This window comes from Triplophysa dalaica, chromosome 10 (assembly GCF_015846415.1).
Source record: "Triplophysa dalaica isolate WHDGS20190420 chromosome 10, ASM1584641v1, whole genome shotgun sequence".
NCBI lineage: Eukaryota > Metazoa > Chordata > Actinopteri > Cypriniformes > Nemacheilidae > Triplophysa > Triplophysa dalaica.
The window spans coordinates 5,395,715-5,414,807 of record NC_079551.1 but is presented as its reverse complement, the minus strand read 5'-3'; the positions used below and the strand labels follow the sequence as shown (position 1 = coordinate 5,414,807).

Below are 19,093 nucleotides of genomic sequence, written 5' to 3'. Positions count from 1 at the left end.
TATTTAAACTCCATGCTCTCCTCAGTTCATTGTCTGCTATTGTTTCAGTTGGTTGTGTTTTGATGTACCTGGTTTTCAGTGTTGGGTGTAACTAGTTACTAAGTAATTAGTTACTGTAATTTAATTACTTTCCCCTTGAAAAAGTAAAGTAAGGGATTACTCATATGTTTTCTGTAATTTAATTACAGTTACTTTTGATGTAATTTAACTAAATACTTTGTGAAATATATGCGTGTGCAATAGTGTAATTGAAATCAAAATTCAAAGTCTTACTTTACAATCTGTGCTTTAATGTATAATTCTCACATTTGTAATACTTTGGTTAATAATATTATTTATTTGAATGAATTAAATAAGCCGTTTCATGTCTAACCTTGAATTACTTAACTAATCATGATTGATGTAGGATATAGAAAGTAATTAGTAATGAGTAACTTAATAGTTTTTGGACAGAGTATTTTGAAAGTAATCTAATTACACTATTGAATATGTAATGAGTAACTAGTAATTAATTACTTTTTCAGAGTAACTTACCCAACACTGCTGGTTTTGCCAGTTGTTTTATTAAAGACTTTTGGAATTCTACTCCGCTGTGCTCTTTGTATACAGTCAACATATGTGACTGAGACATTCCTAATAATCTGTTTTTCTCTATAATGTTGCTCGTTTTATTTTAAAACAATAAATTAAGTGGACAAACTTGAAACTGAAAGAGACCAGTCAGTTTATATTTTAATATGAACCCTTTTGCAATGATGAAAATGCTTTCAATAAATCTTACATGTAATCTAATTCTGTAATTAACCACAGACTTCTGTAATTCTGTAATTCTGTTTTAACATAAAATCAGAGTTCATGTTTTTGCACCCATAAATAATCCAGATGATTAAATAATATGAATGAATTCTCTGAAACGTGTTTCGATGAATATCTTTAAATGAGACAATCATGAGAAACTCTTGAATGCCGTTTGTCCTGAACATGCGATACTATTTTAGTGAAAATAACTAATGTTTGCCACAAAAGAAATCTATATTTTTTCAACAATATTACAATCCTGCTTGTTTGGAAAAATAGCCTCATCATTTCAAAACACAATCACATCAAAAACATATAAAGACACAGACACAATTAGACCTAGACAACTTTTAACTTTTTTTTTTAATCTCAAAATACACAATATTTGGTTAAATGAGTTAAAAATAAACTTTGATGCAAAACTACACCTCTTATTGTTACAACAGCTCTGGATTATAAAAATAAAATAAATGAAAAATAAAATGAAAACCTGGAATATTGTTTGTCCAGTAGAGGGCAGAAAAGATCAGACAGTAAGAAGACGGAACAGCTGTAAATAACATAAGATGAAAAAATTAATGAAGCCAGTTCATTTCTATTCAGTGTGTCACTATCATATACATTATCAATGTTTTTTTCAGTTTTTTTTACGAAGAGCTGTGGTCCCTCCGAACAATCTTATTCATGCAAAATGATTCCTTTTTGTTATAAGAGTTAACAGTATTTATGATAACAAGGTCTACACGCATCACATGGCACATGGCATTTTCTGTACAAGCACCAATGAAGGTCTGTCACTTTAATGCAAGTCAGTTAATGGGCGGTTCTTGGATAAAGCTGTAATGTGTACTAAACTTTGTATTCAAAGTCTGTTTGTGTGAGACTAAACTGTAATTATGAGTATATCATCACAGCATCTTCACATCAGATTCAGTATAAAATGAATTTAAAACACAAATTGTTTTTTTGAAACAATGGATAATTTCTATATTATTCTCATTCAACAAAAAAAGATCAGTGGTGTTTATATACAGGATGTTCTTGTAGACTCATCTCCTCCATATTATCCGCAGCACCATGCAACAAAGGATGTGATTCATTTAAAGATGTGTGTGCCGCCTCTGAATGATTCACTTTGTTTTCTTTAGAAAGCACTAGGAAACAGAGATAAAATGACATATGTTAAAGAATAAGTAACATATGATTTTTAAGGTCTGAAACATCAGAAGGATAAAGAAACATGCGAAGACGAAAGTAGATAATAGATAGACGATAATAGATAGAACACTTTGTAACGAGCAAGGCGGGACCAGAGCCGTGAGGGAACGACAGCTGTGCGTTGCACCGGTCTCGCATCTCTCACGGTGGAGATCGGAAGCATAAAACGACGAGCGACAGGAGTGTACGACGAGAGAGAACAAGACCTGAATGGACATTACGTTATGATTTATTATGTTTATGTGGCCGGCAGACGACCGTGTGGAATCTGCCGGCATTATACTTTGGTTTTGTGGTTTTGTTTATTTTATTAAAATGTTGTGTAAATGTTCGTTTGTTCCCGCCTCCTTCTTACCATTCCTTGAAGTTGTTACACACTTTAATAAGGAGAGTTCATAGCTAGATAAACAAACTGTAATACCCCGGAAATAATGGTACATGTTAACGTTATATTCATTAGCTTAACACAGACAATAACGTAACACAAATATTTATTGAAGTTAAGACAAAAATAAATAAATAGTCACACTTACAAGTTGTGATTCGGTGGAGCTAACAGGTCCACATAAAATTGGTATTTCCCTGTCTTTCAAAGATAGTCTTTTAACATATCCTGCAGTGAACGCAGGTGATGTGAACAGTGATGAGCGCACAGTAAAACCCTGGGGTTATACTGCTTTGGTGTCGTCTGAAAAATTTATTTTAACCATTGATTCCTCAGAAGTTCTTCCTTTGGTGGTTTAATTAAGGCGGACTTAGTTTAACAACCTAGAACACATGTTCTAGACATGATGCACACGCATCAGGACCGAGTGACAGTGTTTAGGGGAGGAGAGAGTGAAGTTTTCGCAGCAGTCCCTGCAAAACGTACGCGGGGACTATTTCTAGTGACGTAGATACGCGGCGGTTAGAGACTCGGACTAGTTCACGTCTCGTTAGCGTGATTTAGAGTCGACTCCCTTTTTTACAATCAAATAACTTTGTTTTTCATTCACCTTCGGACTTAAAACTTGGCAGACTACTTACTTTCAAACACGGCATCATAGCAGACTGCATGACATGTAATTTTCATGATTTAATGTTACTTACTCTTTAAGAGAATATGAAACTTTGTTTAAAGGAATAGTTCTTCAAAAAACAAAAAGCCTGTAATTATTTAATCATCTCATATGAATTTCAACTGATGTCTTACAAAACCTTCAAATTTCCCTGTTTCATATATACTGAAAGTGAACAAGTGCAAGGCATTCGTATTGTATCTGTACATTATATTTCAGGTCTTCTGAAGGCCTCTGCTAAAAAATTTTTTATGTTTGACTTGTTAAATAACAAAGATCTAAACATCCTTAAAACAAGATGAACCTCAAAAACATTGTTGTAAAATGTATAAAGAGTTTTTAATGGTAAGAAAAATAAGTAGCAGTCCAGTAAACTGTTATTATGTTCATGTTTTATGATAGTGAAGGTAAAATACATCAGTGGCTTTTATCAAGTTACTGTTAAAGTTGAAGTTATTGTGAAAGGGTGTTTTTATCCAATAAAGAGAGTTTTATTCCTTTGGAATTGAGATACTCACCTTTGACATTGATACAGAATTCCCTTTTTGAACCCTCTGTTTTGATCTTCAGTGTGTAGCGTCCAGAGTCTGGGAATCTCGTGTCTCTGATGGTGAGAGATGCAGTCTTATAGTCGAGCTCCAGTCTGTCTGTGAATCTTTCATCTTTAACAACATCTTCAGCATCAGCAGGTGTATTTCCAGTGAATTCAGCAATACAAATGTTTTCAAACATCCACTTGATCATATCAGGACTCTGTGTGAAAGCATCTCCAGTGCTGAGAGTTAAAGATTCTCCCTCATTCACTGATTTAATTTTCTCTGTCAGAAACAGAAATGCTGACATTAAAACAAGCGAGTGATATAACAAGATAAATTGACTTGAGAACAATAATTGTGAAAGATAAGACTCTAGTTTTCAGTTTGATTCGTGGGACATAAAAGGCTAAAGTAAACACTGTTAATAAATTGCTTTAGAGCACAGAGCAGAGGACTTTAAACCCGTCTAGAGCAGCCAAATAACTGAATATTCACAATCTTGAATGAGATTTAAGAGAAGATAAATTATTTTAAAATTAATATTTTGTCAACGTTCCTCACACACAGCTATTATATGGCTTCAGCTTCACTTTCACTATATGGCAGAAAGACACTTTTGCAAGATGTTTCCTTTTGTGCTGGACAGAAGACATTAAGATGTGTTTTGAAAGGCATGACAGAATTTTTAAGACTACAGATAATCTATCAGGGCGAAATGCAACAGAAATGTGGTCTAACCTGTCTGCTCCTCCTCTCTGATGGGTGAGTCTTGACTTGTTAGCAGCTTTGACTCTTCTGGTGTATTTTCTGTGGATTCTGAAAGAAAACATGATCACAGTAGTGAGTTAAAATTAGTGATGGTGAGATGAAGCTTTGTGAAGCACTGAGACTTTTCCATCAAGTGTGTTGTTACATGGTTTTTCAAAACGGTGCACAGTATCGCCATCTTGTGATCAAAGGGAGAAAATGCTGCCTCTGTGTCCATTTATTTTTTGTTTTGTGTAAATTTGTCGCTTCACATCAATAAAAAGAACCAGTTTTTCATGTGTTAGTGTTAATGTAGCAAGTAGGCCTACAAACTGTATGAATAGCAAAGTTTATGACTGTATTATGACTGACTACAAGCCACCATCCCCAAATTTCGCAGGCAATCAACACCCGGTCAATAATCTGATTTCTTTTTACTGCAGATTTTAAAATGCTAATTTAACACCTCACACCAACTCTGATATTCTCTCTACACAACACCTATCACCTTCAGTCACCCCACCCCCTACACCTCCTGCACTTCAGATCAGTGTAGAGGATGTGTCCAGGTTCTTTAAGAAACAGAAGACAAGAAAAGCACCAGGCCCTGACATAAAAGCTGTGCTATTCAACTAGCCTTCATCTTCTCAAAGATCTACAACAGATCACTGGATCTGTGCACAGTTCCTTCCTGTTTTAAGTGCTCCACCATAATCCCAATACCAAGAAACCCAAAATCACAGGACTGAATGACTACAGACCCATTGCTCTCACATCTTTGGTCATGAAGTCATTCGAGAGACTGGTGTTGGCTTACCTGAAGGACATCACAGAACCCTTACTGGACCCCCTGTATTTTGCCTACAGAGCAAACAAGTCTGTTGAGGATGCAGTTAACAGGGGCTGCATTCTGTCCTGAAACATCTCGATAGACCAGGGACCTATGTAAGGATCCGGTTTGTGGACATCAGCTCCGCTTTCAACACCATCTTCCCATCACTTCCCATCACAAAGTTAACCCAGTTATCTGTTCCCGGCTCTATCTGTCAGTGGATCACCAGCTTTCTGACAGACAGACAGACAACAGTTAGTGAGAAAGGGGAAACTCAGATTCAGCACTCGCACAATCAGCACTGGTGCCCCCTAGGGATGCGTTCTCTCCCCACTGCTCTTCTCCCTGTACACAAATGACTGCACAGGACCTTCTGTCAGACTTCTGAAGTTCGCAGACGACACCACACCCATTGGCCTCATCCAGGATGGTGATGAGTCTGCTTACAGACAGGAGGTTGAGCAGCTCTCTGTCTGGTGAAGTCATTACAACTTGGAGCTTAAAACAGTGTAGAGAATTGTGGATTTCAGAAGAAACCCCCCTGTACTCCCCCCTCTCACCATCATGAACAGCACTGTGGCTGCAGTGAAGTCATTCAGGTTCGTGGACAGCACCATCTCTCAGGACCTGAAGTGGGACAATCACATTGGCTCTATTGCTAAAAAAGCCCAGCAGAGGTTGTACTTCTTACATCAGCTGAAGAAGTTCAACCAACCACAAACTCCCTAAAAACAGTTGTACTCAACAGTCATAGAGTCTGTCCTCTGCACATCCATCACTGTCTGGTTTGGCTCAGCCACAAAGTCAGACATCAGAAGACTACAGAGGACGTTTCGGACTGCTGAGAAGATCATTTGTGCTCCCCTGCCCACCCTCCAAGATTTGTATACATCCAGAGTGAGGAAAAGGGGTCAGAAAATCCCCCTGGACCTCTCACATCCATGCCATCATCTCTTCACAATGCAGTGCCGTCTGGTCGACACTACAGAGCACTGAGCACCAAAACAACCAGACACAAAAATTGCCTCATCCCTCAGCCCGTCTACCTCCTGAACAGTTAAATGTTTTTTACATGCACCTTTAAGAACTTGCGTGCAGAAATTTTAAGTGCAATTAACTCTGTGCAATAATAATAAAGTGCAATTTTAAGTAAGACTACTGATAATCTATCAGGGTAAAATGCAACAGAAATGTGGTCTAACCTGTCTGCTCCTCCGCTCTGATGGGTGAGTCTAGCAGTTTTGACTCTTCTGGTGTATTTTCTGTGGATTCTGAAAGAAAACATGATCACAGTAGTGAGTTAAAATTAATGATGGTGAAATGAAGCTTTGTGAAGCACTGAGACTTTCACATCAAGTGTGTCGTTACATGGTTCTTTACTCAAAGCTTTTCAAAATGGTGCACAATATCGACATCTTGTGATCACAAGGGAGGAAATGCTGCCTCTGTGTCCATTTATATTTTGTTTTGTGTAAATTTGTCGCTTCACATCAATAAAAATAACCAGTTTTTCATGTGTTAGTTTTAATGTAGCACTTTGGCCTACAAACTGTATGAATAACAAAGTATGACTGTATTTAAGAAATATTCACTAAATTGAACACAATAACATTTTTATATAGCAGCCGGCAATAAGGCCAAACCAGCATGTCCAGTCAGAAAGACTTTGACTTTCGTAGTTTTACTGAACATTATTTATTTATCAGTTTTACTGAAGAGAGCTCTTTGAAGGATATTAGTTTCCTTATGAGCACTTGAGCTTAACTGAGACTTGAGTGTTTGTAATAGACGATGGCTGTGATGTTGACATTGATCTGTTGCAATGTTGAGATGTTCAGTTTGATGCGATTGCTCTCCTCACGAATCAACTCTTGTTTTTCACTGACTTGTGTCTAAAGTGTTGAGTACTAGTGCTGCTTTCAGCCTTTATTCAGTATGAGTAAAATACTCAAGTACTGTTAAAATCAGATACTCTAGATTTTACTGAAGTAGTTTTGGAATGTGTGACTTGTAATGGAGTAAGTATCTGTGCAAGGTATCTGTACTTTTACTCAAGTATGGATTTCAGGTACTCTTTACACCTCTACTTAGATAAAACAGGTTATTGCATAAACATCTGTAAAGGAAACACTAAAAGTCAAGAGTTGAATTAGTTTCAGTCAAACATCAGGAATAAATCTCACCTTCTTTCTGCTCTGGACGTTTGTTCCATGGAAGCCGGCCTGTTTAAACAATATAAACATAGATCTGTCTTCTTGTCAAGTAAAAACATTTAAACAACCTTAAAACAAGATAAATTGAATTCAAAAGTGTAATTATGAAAAAAGAGGATTTTATTGGAAATAACTGTCCAGCAGTCACTGTTGCAGTTATTGTTAAAGTGTGTTTTTAACCAATAAAGAGAGTTTTTTTCCTTAGGAATTGAGTTACTCACCTCTGACAGTGACACTGAATTTCCATTCTGAATCCTCAGAGTTGATCTTCAGTGTGTAAAGTCCAGAGTCTGTGGTTCTGGTGTTTGTGACGGTGAGAGATCCAGTCTGATGGTCCAGCTCCAGTCTGTCTGTGAATCTTTCATCTTTATCAACAGCAGCAGCAGAATGTCTTTTTCCAATAAGTTCAGCTATAGACTTGTGTTTAAACATCCACTTGATCATATCAGGCCTCTGTATGAAAGCATCTCCAGTGTTGAGAGTGAATGATTCTCCCTCCATCACTGACACCTTCTTAATGTTCTCTGTCAGAAACAGAAATGCCGACATTAATATAATTCATTTCATTTACAGACAGATTAATGGGTGATAACAGACTTTCTACCAACTTACTACTGGATATTTAATTAATGTCAAAAAAATATTGTCACTTAAAAAAATAGGGAGGAAAATCAATTTGAACTATTTTAAAGATTTCACTGTTACGCTTGATGATACTCGGTTGTCACGCTTGGCAGAAACTACATTTCAATTTTATCTGAATGTTAACTTTTGATACAATAAGTATTTTAAAATGTATATTTGTATGTGGAGATAAATTAACACAGTGTAACTGACAGTATAACTGAATAATATAACTGACAGTATATCTGATCTCAAAGACCTGATCTTACTCACCACGGACAGTAACAGTGAATTTTCTTTCTGATTTCTCTGTGCTGATCTGTAGTTGATAAAGTCCAGAGTCTTTAGCTTTGCTGTTTCTGACGGTCAGAGATCCAGTTTTAGGATCCACATGAACTCTGTCTTTGAATCTCTCTTCATCATAAACAGGTGCCTGATGTTTACTGACTGTAGCTATATGTTTGTCTTTAAACCTCCATGTCATGACATTGTCTCCTAGTTCAGTCTGACCAGAGCTTAAAGTGAAAGGATCTCCTTCATTCACAGACAGTTTATCTGTCAAACAAACACACAAAAACTATCATATTATTACATAAGGCTCATGTGCAGTGATTATTTACATCAGTCTGACATGTTTACAGATATAAAGGTTAACCGTCCGTGAATTATTATTAAGAATGATCAGTTAACTGATTCTGAGAGCATCATATGTCACACAGTTAGTTTGTCACTTGTGTTTCGTCTTTTTAGGGACTTTTAGTTTGTGAGCTTTACTTTGTTTCAATATTTGTATATAATCCCCTTTGTTTTCCCCTTTAACTGTAGGCTCACCTGTAGATGTGGTGGTAATAGCTGTGCTTTATTGTGAATGAAGCACAACTATTGACCAATCAGAATCAAGAACTGAGACTAACTGGTGTATAAAGCTATATAAATTCAATTTGAGTAAACTAATGTTAAAGTTTCTCCATCTTCACAGTGTTGATCTAAATCAGACGCGATTTCTTTAAGACTGCAAGGGAAGCTCAGCTTCCCCTATAATTGTCAAAAAATGAATGGTCAAATATATGTACTATTATGTTAACATTTTATTGACTAAAAATGCGTTAAACACGTTCATCTCGAACGAAAACAATTTCGTTGAGAATCAGCTACTTAGGTCGGCTGACTCGATTTCCTCCTCATTCATTCCCGTAGCGTACAGTGCATTACTCTGTTGAAGCCCAGCGTCCATTGACTTCAATGGGGCTGCTTTAAACAGTTTTTTTCAGTGCTTAGAAACAAGACGGTCATTGGATAATGCTGCGATTATGTCCCGCCCACGGACGCTCAGCGTCTCTGGGATGAGTGGAGGAGTGGGCTGGCCCGGACTCCGAGCGTCTGCGTGATGATTGGAGGGTCTGTCATCTCTTTTTAATCCACTTTGTCTCAAAAACGCTCGTTTTTTGCGGTCGACAGCTTGTAAAAACGTATTTCTTGTTTTTTATTTTATCTTGTTTGCTATACACATTGTCACATATCAGCTTTTAGACATTTTTTTTGTTATAAATCATAAATGACAAGGAGGCGGCAGCTTCTCGCAATGCAAAGAGACGGTTGGTGTGGGTGTGGGCGTGGTCTTCAGATTATGACGCGTATCACTCTGTGTCTCCATTTCCAACTCAGTCCCATCGCGGATGTTGCATGTGTAGTCGAAAGACAAACTGCTGCAACCTTCATCGTATATTTCACACAATTTCACACCACATTCATTGTTTCAGCTTAACATAATTCCCACATTTCTTCCCGTTGAGTTAAATTTATATATATATATTAGATCGTTTGTTCATTAATTCATATAGTCTGAACTAGCCAGCTGGCAAACTGCACACGATGGCAGGTCTTCCTTACGAGGAGAAACTTAGAATTAAACAGCAGGGCAGATCAACACCTAAGATTGATTTAGTGCAAAAGATAGGGAAAAGTAACAGGTCTTTTCAGCTCTCCTGGTATGACAAGGTTAGCTGGCTGACTGGAAGTGCTGTGAAAAAGAAAATGTACTGCTGGCCATGTCTCTTGATGAAACCATCTCATGGATGTGTTGTTTGGTCAAAATTGGGGTTTGGAGATCTGTCAAACTTTGACAGGGCATATAAAAGGCATGAAAATAGCAATGAACATGTGAGAGTCAAGTCACTGGAAAAGACCCCTAGTTGGTACGACAGGGTTACAGAGCATTTTCTTGAAAAGGAACGTAGGGCAGAATTTACATATAAATAAATGGACAATTTTTATGATTTAGGCCGAAAATGAGCTTCCCCTCTTTAAAAGATCAGCAGCCGCCAATGATCTAAAAACATCTAAATGTCTAAATATATTGAAAATGTTCAGTTACTTACCACTGGCAGAAACATTGATAATCTGGGCTGATGGCACATCTTGAAGTCTCATCTTTACTTTGTATAGTCCAGTGTGTTCAGCTTTGGTGTCTTTGATGATGAGAGATCCAGTCTGAGGGTCCAGCTTCAGTTTGTCTTTGAATCTCTCATCGATATTTTCAATTGTTTGATCTCCCTTCATTTTAGCTATTGATGTGTCTTCAAACATCCACGTTATCTCATCATCTTTCTGTATATCTTTAACACCAGTGTGTAGAATGACAGAATCTCCCGGCTTCATTGACACTGACTTATCAACAAAGACATCTACAAAACAGGAACAAATACACGTTCAGTCCACCAATACAGCTGAGATCATTGAGTCGGGTCAAATAAACGTTTTATTCGTTTTAAAATCAATTTTATTGTTAATATGAATCTCTTGTTATGGTGTAAAGCTGCATTCAAGTCTCAGAACAAAACTCTCTTTATCAAGATTATCTTCATGATTTCTAACTCTTCGGCATAAACTAAAACAGCACAAGATCAGAAATATTACTTTAATTGATAAAATTAATAATGGGTTTTGATGTCACACAAACATGAACACACTCATGCACAGACACACAAACATGTGTTGTGAATATTAAAACAGACATTCATGCTATTTAAGATAAAATGATTTTTAACAATCCTTACCATTTTGCTTTTTTATTTCAGAGGTTCTGCGGCGAATGAAAAACACAAACACACCGACAGCTCCAGACATGGCCAGCAGAACAGCAATAACTATACCTGCTACACCACCTGAAGATATACCTGATGCTGGAGTGAGAAACACACACAGTCAATGATCTTAAACACTATAAAGTATGAAAGCACAATATGATGCTGAAGTGATGTACTCACCACTGACAGTCAGAATGAATCTCAAGTATTCGGCTCTTCTGTCACCGCTGATCTTTACTTTATAAAGTCCAGTGTCTGTGATTCTGGCGTCTGTGATGGTGAGAGATCCGGTCTGATAGTTCAGCTCCAGTCTGTCTTCATATATCTCATCATGAGTAAATGTGGTCTTATTGTCTTCTCTGTCACCCTTCAGTATAAGAATGCCGTCATCTCCAAACCTCCACACTATCAGATCATATCTCTGTGTGTCAACATCTTCCATCATCAGATAGGCAGGATCTCCCTCTGTTACCGACACCGTCTTTAATTCACCTTTTTCAGCTTCGATCAAAAACGGAGAATCTAAAAGAAAAAATTTCACATAGAAAAATTATAACTACTTAATTTACAGTCCACTACAAAGCTTTTAGTTTAATACTCACCATAGACTGTAAGACGGAATTTCTTAACTGATGTCCCGGTGCTGTTGCTGATCTCCATCTTATAAAGTCCAGAGTGTTTGATTCTGCTGTTTGTGATGGTGAGAGATCCAGTCTGATCATCCAACACCATTCTGTCTCTGAATGCTGGAATATCACTATATATGATCTTATCTCTGTTGATTCGAGCTATGGTAAAGCCATCGTCTCCAAACCTCCACAATGTCAGATAATAGCTCTGTATGTCAGTAACATCACTGTGTAAAGTTACAGATTCTCCCTCCATCACTGACACTGACTTCACTCCATCTGGATCAACACCAAACACACATGGGGAACAAACAGGGACAATTCATAACAAGAAAAATAAATTTTAACTTTAAAGAGGGGATGAATGGGAAAATCCAAGAAAAGCTCACATAGTGGCTTTAGTTTTGAAAAAGAGAAGCAGTACTATTATTTGGATGCAATAGGCTAGTTTTTAACCTGTTGACCGTCAGTAATGACTGAAAGCTCTATATCTGTCTCCCTCCATCTCAAAATTCCCAATTCATGTTGCAGGTGGTAGTGAAACCCTGTGCAAAATAGTTTTGGTTCGCTGAGCACTCACAGACCTGATAAACAACAGCAGATATGATGTAAAGTTCATTGTGCAGTGTAATTAGATATATTCAATAAAACAGGAGTTTTTTTGCTAAATTAAACAGAAGTCAGTGATCGTTCAGTGACAGGGACTGTTCTTAGGCCACTTTTTAGGCTTATGTCCAGAACATAACTGCTTTATTTTATGCGTAAAACAGTCTTCTGTTATGAATGCGTGTTTTTTTATATTTATAACATCATACATTATTTAGATCCTGCATTTGTCATATATTAGCCTACAGTGTATGTAAAATTCAAACAGTCAGTGACAGTCAGCAATATGAAAGCCTGAGAGCATGATAACAAACTAATTGAGAAAATCAGGGTTATTTTATAAAGTAATATCTTTTTACTTTTTCTGACATTCACAAACATTAGTTTTGTGTTGCTTGCAACTAAATATGAAGGTTTTTTTGCGATGTTTCTGTTTTAAAAACGCAGAACGTATTTTCTGTTGATTTGACCCGTTTTTTCTCCAGTTCATTTTCTGCAAAAAATACAAGATTTTTATATAAAATTTGGGAGAAATGTTGTCAGAAGTTCACAGAAATAAAGGACAAAAATCATTTTACCAAAACACATTCTTATTAGAAAAACGTGTAAAATGATCTCTTGCCCACCCAGGATATCTGCAAGCCCACCCTTTAGCACCTGGCAGGAACCGGGCCGGTTGACCTACCATATTTTGACAAACACCGATGTCCCTTACAGTAATATTATTTAAATAATGTATTATCACTGTCGTTTTGTTCGAAAGTCTCCCGTTTTGTTATTTCTCATGGAAACTTCCGTGACATTTGAGACGCGTTCGCCCTCGGCGATCTTATGTCTGGTTCGCAATCGCGGATCTCAAATTCCGACAGGTACGGTATTATATCATTACACACCATACAACTATATGTAAACTATACACAAAGCCTTGTCATCATATGGGAAATAAGTCCTTAAATTTGAGTAAAATCCCATTCTTCACTTGTCCCGTAATGCGCCACATGAAATACAAATGTGAGGAGATGATTTTTATATCACTCGGGGTCCCCAATAATACTAACCGCGTGCGAAACGGGTTTTGGCGAATGCAATGTGGCTTAAAGTTGTTAAACCAAGTCCGTATGAGCTGCACTGACGAAAAACCGAAACATAAAGTGTTTAAGACGAAGAGAAATAAAGCACTTACCGCACAAATGAAATAGATGATGAAATACTACAAACAACACATTTATTGTAAATCTGTTCTTCATATTGATATAAAGTATCCTTGCGTTTAATGATGATGAGAAGAATTTATTTAACTGCTCATATCTCTCGAGCTCCTGAACTGCACAAACCTGATGGGTTTCTATAGGGATCCCATATATTTTTTTGTTTCACTGGGCGGAACATATTATATAAATATTCATGAGTTCCTAGTAACTTTTCACTTTTGTCATGTCTTTTCATTCCCATTGATGCGATCATTTCAGTTCTGTCTCACTATAACAATTCCTGTCGTGACTCAATCTTGACGCCTATGCCGACATTAAACCCTCTGATGCACCCTGCTGATGCTATTTCTCTGACTGTTTTTCTGTGTGTTGGCTTATTGGCCTTTACTGATGTAGCCTTATATCTGTTGGAATTTACACACCTGTGTGTATCAGGCATGAATAAATACACCTGAGCACGATGTCACACTCTATCATCAGGGGATATGTAAAATACTCTACAGAGGTTTAGTAAATTATAAACACATGGTTCAATAAATACATTCTCTGAGACTTATATTTCCAGTTTTGACTGAAAGGTTCACTTCCACAATGCTGGAATTGTCCATCTGTTTTGAACCACCATCAGACCGAACATAATAGCACATCTGCAGCTGTTTGTTTAAAGTCACTTAGAAACCCAAATTCAGATTTTTTTCACGCAATATTGGAGTGTTTATTATAAATGATGTCGTATATCGATGTATCTGCTGACTGTCCAATGCCAGACCTCTACATTCCAACAATCCAATCAATTCCCTTCATCAAGACCCGCCCAACATTCATGTGATTCAGCTACGTCAAGACTCAGAAGGAAACACCATCTGCACTTCTGTTCTGTGCTGACTTGAACATGCATATGTGTGATGGTGTCCAGCAGTTTTTAGCTCAAAGTTTGCCTCTGAAGTCACACTTAAGGTGTTTATCTAGGTCTGAGCTTTATGAAGACCAATCATGTTCTTCCACACTGACTAAATAAATAATTTCCTTCTGAACCTTGCCTTGTACAAAGAGACATTGTCATGTCGGAATAGTAAAGGGCCCTTCCCAAACTTTTAGAGGCACACAGTTCCCTGGAATATAATTATGTGCTGTAACATTAAGACTTGTGTTTACAGAAATTTCTAGTCGAACCTGTTCATAAGAAGGGGGCGTCCCGATACTATGTCCCTATAGTGTATGTACTGTCTGTACACTCATAGATTGTAGAAGTTAATTGCTTAAGGGCAATTTGTGTGTAAGTGTATGTGTGTGTGTGTGTGTTTGTGTGTGTGTGTGTGTGTGTGTGCGTACAGCACATTCTTCTTTTTTACTAAAGATGAATTAATTGTAAATTGAAAGTACACTCTAAAATGCAACATGTTCACAAATAAACTATTCTCTTTGATTATTGATGCAAAACTTATTTTAGTTGTATTAACTGCTCACATATTTGTCCTGTAAAGTTAAATATCTAAACAGCATTAAAACATAATCAATTAAAGAAGCTTAATTTAGTACAATACACTATTAAAATAATATCAATGGCGATATGTGTGGAGGTTTTCCATGTTGATCTATTTTGCAACATAATCAGATTAATGCAACTTGAAGCAACTATGTAGTTTTACAATGAACTCGTTTCAACAAGGCTTGACACAGAAATGTGGTGAAACCTGTGTGCTCATCTAGTCTGAATGAGTTTAAAATAATTTTCTGCTCTGACTCGTCCACTTTCTGTGGAAGTGAAAGTGTGTGTGTGTGTGTGTGTAAACAACTGTTCAGAACAAGACATTACAAGACTAATAGTGTTCTTTATCACCATCCAGTAATATGTGATGTTAGACGCTGTCGCAGGGTCGCCAAGCTTGGCAACTTTTTTAGACTTTATTTAAACTGTTTTTTTAACACTTAGCCATTGCAGTGGTTTTGTTAAGCAAATCTGGCAAGCCTAGCAACAGGTGCTGTAAGGGGGGGGAGTTAAAACAATTTCTAGGGCCCATGACTGACAGGGGCCCCAAAAATAGGTAAAAACGAATAAAAAATTATTAAACCGTCATCCTTCAGTATATATATTTATATAATAATAAAATGAACGATCTCTTTGTTTTTGGCAGTAAAAGTAAAAATTGACCAAAAAGTAAACATCCATATTGACCTCGACCCCCCTGTATCTGCATAAAATGACTTTGTCACGGTGTGACAAATGGAGAGCGGAACTGTTCTGTTGGATTGGTGTTCCCTCCGGGAGGATAACAATGTAACACCGCTCCCCGTGCCACTGTGTACCTGTTGCCTTGACGACAGTAATGATTACGTGACATCAGGTGTGGAGAATTAACTAGGCACTTGAAAACACATGAAAGGCAAGAGAAAGGGACTGTTGGGGTGGTTCTCCTTCGCTGAGAAGTCCTTTATTCGGGAGTTGCAATTGGTGAGGGAACATTGCGTGAAGAGGAAAGTGCTGACTTGAGAGAGCCCCGATGACGTTGGAGGAGGAGGAAAGCACACTATAAAGGCTGAAGAGGGAGTTAAGTAACATTGTGTGAAGAGGAAAGTAACATTGTGTGAAGAGGAAAGTAACATTGTGTGAAGAGGAAAGTAACATTGTGTGAAGAGGAAAGTAACATTGCGTGAAGAGGAAAGTGCTGACTTGAGAGAGCCCCGATGACGTTGGAGGAGGAGGAAAGCACACTATAAAGGCTGAAGAGGGAGTTAAGTAACATTGTGTGAAGAGGAAAGTAACATTGTGTGAAGAGGAAAGTAACATTGTGTGAAGAGGAAAGTAACATTGTGTGAAGAGGAAAGTAACATTGTGTGAAGAGGAAAGTAACATTGTGTGAAGAGGAAAGTAACATTGCGTGAAGAGGAAAGTGCTGACTTGAGAGAGCCCCGATGACGTTGGAGGAGGAGGAAAGCACACTATAAAGGCTGAAGAGGGAGTTAAGTAACATTGTGTGAAGAGGAAAGTAACATTGTGTGAAGAGGAAAGTAACATTGTGTGAAGAGGAAAGTAACATTGTGTGAAGAGGAAAGTAACATTGTGTGAAGAGGAAAGTAACATTGTGTGAAGAGGAAAGTAACATTGTGTGAAGAGGAAAGTAACATTGTGTGAAGAGGAAAGTGTTGACTTGAGAGAGACTTGATGGCATTGGAGGGAGAAGAAAGCACACTGTAAAGGCTGAAGGAGAGAGTTAAGCAAGCGGAAACTGAGTCTCTTAAATGCGTGTATTCGACACTGAATTGGATGTGGTTTGGAGTGCTGGATTGCGATTACAAATATCACTGTTTGGAGTGTATTGATTCATTACCGACCTCTTTCCTCCTCTTTCCCCAATTAAAACTGGTGATGTGAATTCTGTCCGTGTCTGTGGAGAAATATTCAAAGCATCCTGCTCAAACACCGACGATCGCAGCTCTTTTGACAGAGACCCATGGGTGAGTGCTGGCCTTACTTACACCTTGTGAAGTGGAACTGCAGTGCCCAAATTGACGTGTCTCCCACATTGTATGTTTGAGGTGGAATTGCTGTGTGTGTGGAAGAATTATTCCTTATTGCCGTGTCCTCCCCATGTGTCATACTGGGCTTTCGACCACTGAGAGTGACGAAGGAAGAGGATTTAAATTAGGATTTTCCAATTGTTTTAACTTCAGAAATAAACTTGTTACATTTTATCTCTGTCTCCGACTCGTCTCTGACACGCTCCTCGAGGTGGTCCTGGTTTAGGGTTGGGTGCAGTTACGCTTGGCCCACCCCGACCTGTGACAACTTGGTCCTGCTTTAGCGCTCTCAGTGACGATCTTTAGTTGCAGTCAGTAGATGCGCCCAGACACCAGCAGTGATATTGTGCTAGTACTATTGAACTACAACAAGCAAGACAGTTTCAACTCTTTAAGTAGAGGAAAGGGGGGACCACAGTTGGGAAAGGGGTCCCAATTATATTATTTTTCATGGGCCCAAAATTCCGGGCTGCGCCCCTGAGTTTGCCTATAAGTACTGCTCTAAATATATATATGTACAAATTTAATGTACATGATGATTTTTTTAATCAGATTGTAACAGTTAAGAGACATACAATATAAACAGCACTTTCATGATCATTTGTGACCCTAGACAACAAAACTGTCAATTTATTGAAATTGAGATTTTTACATCATATGAAATCTGAATGGGGGGGCACGGTGGCTTAGTGGTTAGCACGTTCGCCTCACACCTCCAGGGTTGGGGGTTCGATTCCCGCTTCCGACTTGTGTGTGTTTGTGGAGTTTGCATGTTCTCCCCGTGCCTCGGGGGTTTCCTCCTGGTACTCCGGTTTCCTCCCCTGGTCCAAAGACATGCATGGTAGGTTGATTGGCATCTCTGGAAAAATTGTCCGTAGGGTGTGAGTGCCTGAGTGAATGAGTGTGTGTGTGTGCTCTGCGATGGGTTGACACTCCATCCAGGGTGTATCCTGCCTTGATGCCCGATGACTCCTGAGATAGGCGCAGGCTCCCCGTGACCCGAGGTAGTTCAGATAAGCGGTAGAAAATGGATGGATGGATGAAATCTGAATAAATACGATTTCTATTGATGTATGAATTGTCAGGATCGGACAATATCTTGCAGAGATATAACTGTTTGAAACTCAGAAATCTGAGAGTTCAAAAATATCAAAATATTGAGAAAACTGCCTTTGAAGATGTTAATCAGAGGCACTGCTGCCCACTGATAAAAACAAAGTTTTTATATTTTGGGTAGAAAATCTACAAAATATCCTCATGGTACATCATCTTTACTTAATATCTTAATGCTTTTTGAAATAAAAGAAAAATCGATAACTTTGACCCATGAAATGTATTTCTCTTTGTGATCCAGGGTCACATTTCAGTACAGGTTGTTGAATAATTCTCAATAGTTCACCTTCAAAATGAAAATTCTGTCATCATTTGCTCACCCTCTTGTAATTTCAAACCTGTATGACTTTCACTCGCATTGGTTTTTGGTGTTCATACAATAGAAGTGAAGTGGGGCGGTGCTGTTTTGTTCAAAAGATTTCAAAATATATTATTTTGTGTTCTGCAGAAGAAAGTCATACAGGTTTGAAATGAAAACAGGGCATATAAATGATGTGATGAGCGGGGCTGTGTGTATTGACCCCAACACAGAACTATAGATCGTGGTCACTCAGGTAGCAGTGGCAGTAGACTTCATCTGGATAGACTGAAACAATATTAGGGACATTATTGTACAATCTGAAAAAGAAAGTCACTGCTGAAGTAGAAGTGATTGCAAATCAAAGAAATTCATAGGTTTGAGACTTGATGATCAGTAATTCATGACAAAATTTGTTTGGGGGGTGAATTATCCCTTAAATTGCTCCACACCTGTATTTGTGTCTCTTGATTCCATTGCTCATGTATTTAAACCTCATGTTCTCCTCTGTTCATTGTCTGCCATTGTTTCAGTTGGTTGTGTTTGGATGTAGGCTACCCGGTTTCTCCCAGTTGTTTTATTAAATACCTTTCGATATAGCCCAT

At 37.9% G+C, this 19,093-nt stretch overlaps 1 protein-coding gene across 1 annotated transcript; it reads right to left on the bottom strand.

The window, feature by feature from the left end:
- Window positions 1-1,142: 1,142 nt before the first annotated feature.
- On the bottom strand, window positions 1,143-13,671 carry LOC130430379 (uncharacterized). The gene is made up of 12 exons (XM_056759468.1): window positions 13,531-13,671; window positions 11,715-12,020; window positions 11,293-11,634; window positions 11,083-11,208; window positions 10,405-10,710; window positions 8,300-8,581; window positions 7,624-7,926; window positions 7,373-7,411; window positions 6,392-6,460; window positions 4,349-4,426; window positions 3,593-3,892; window positions 1,143-1,952 (listed from the first exon to the last, which is right to left on the bottom strand). Exons 1-12 carry the CDS (start codon window positions 13,592-13,594, stop codon window positions 1,813-1,815), a joined length of 2,355 nt encoding a protein of 784 aa, XP_056615446.1. The 5' UTR covers window positions 13,595-13,671; the 3' UTR covers window positions 1,143-1,812.
- Between the last annotated feature and the right edge of the window lie 5,422 nt (window positions 13,672-19,093).

Bases quoted from the DNA above. Each gene is read 5' to 3' on its own strand.
- LOC130430379 (XM_056759468.1), bottom strand. From the start codon at position 13,594: ATGAAGAACAGATTTACAATAAATGTGTTGTTTGTAGTATTTCATCAT. The intron at 7,927-8,299 runs GTGAGTAAGATC...TGTTTCTGACAG, and splicing joins ATTCACTGTTACTGTCCGTG to AGAACATTAAGAAGGTGTCA. The intron at 6,461-7,372 runs GTGAGATTTATT...GTTTTCTTTCAG, and splicing joins ACGTCCAGAGCAGAAAGAAG to AATCCACAGAAAATACACCA.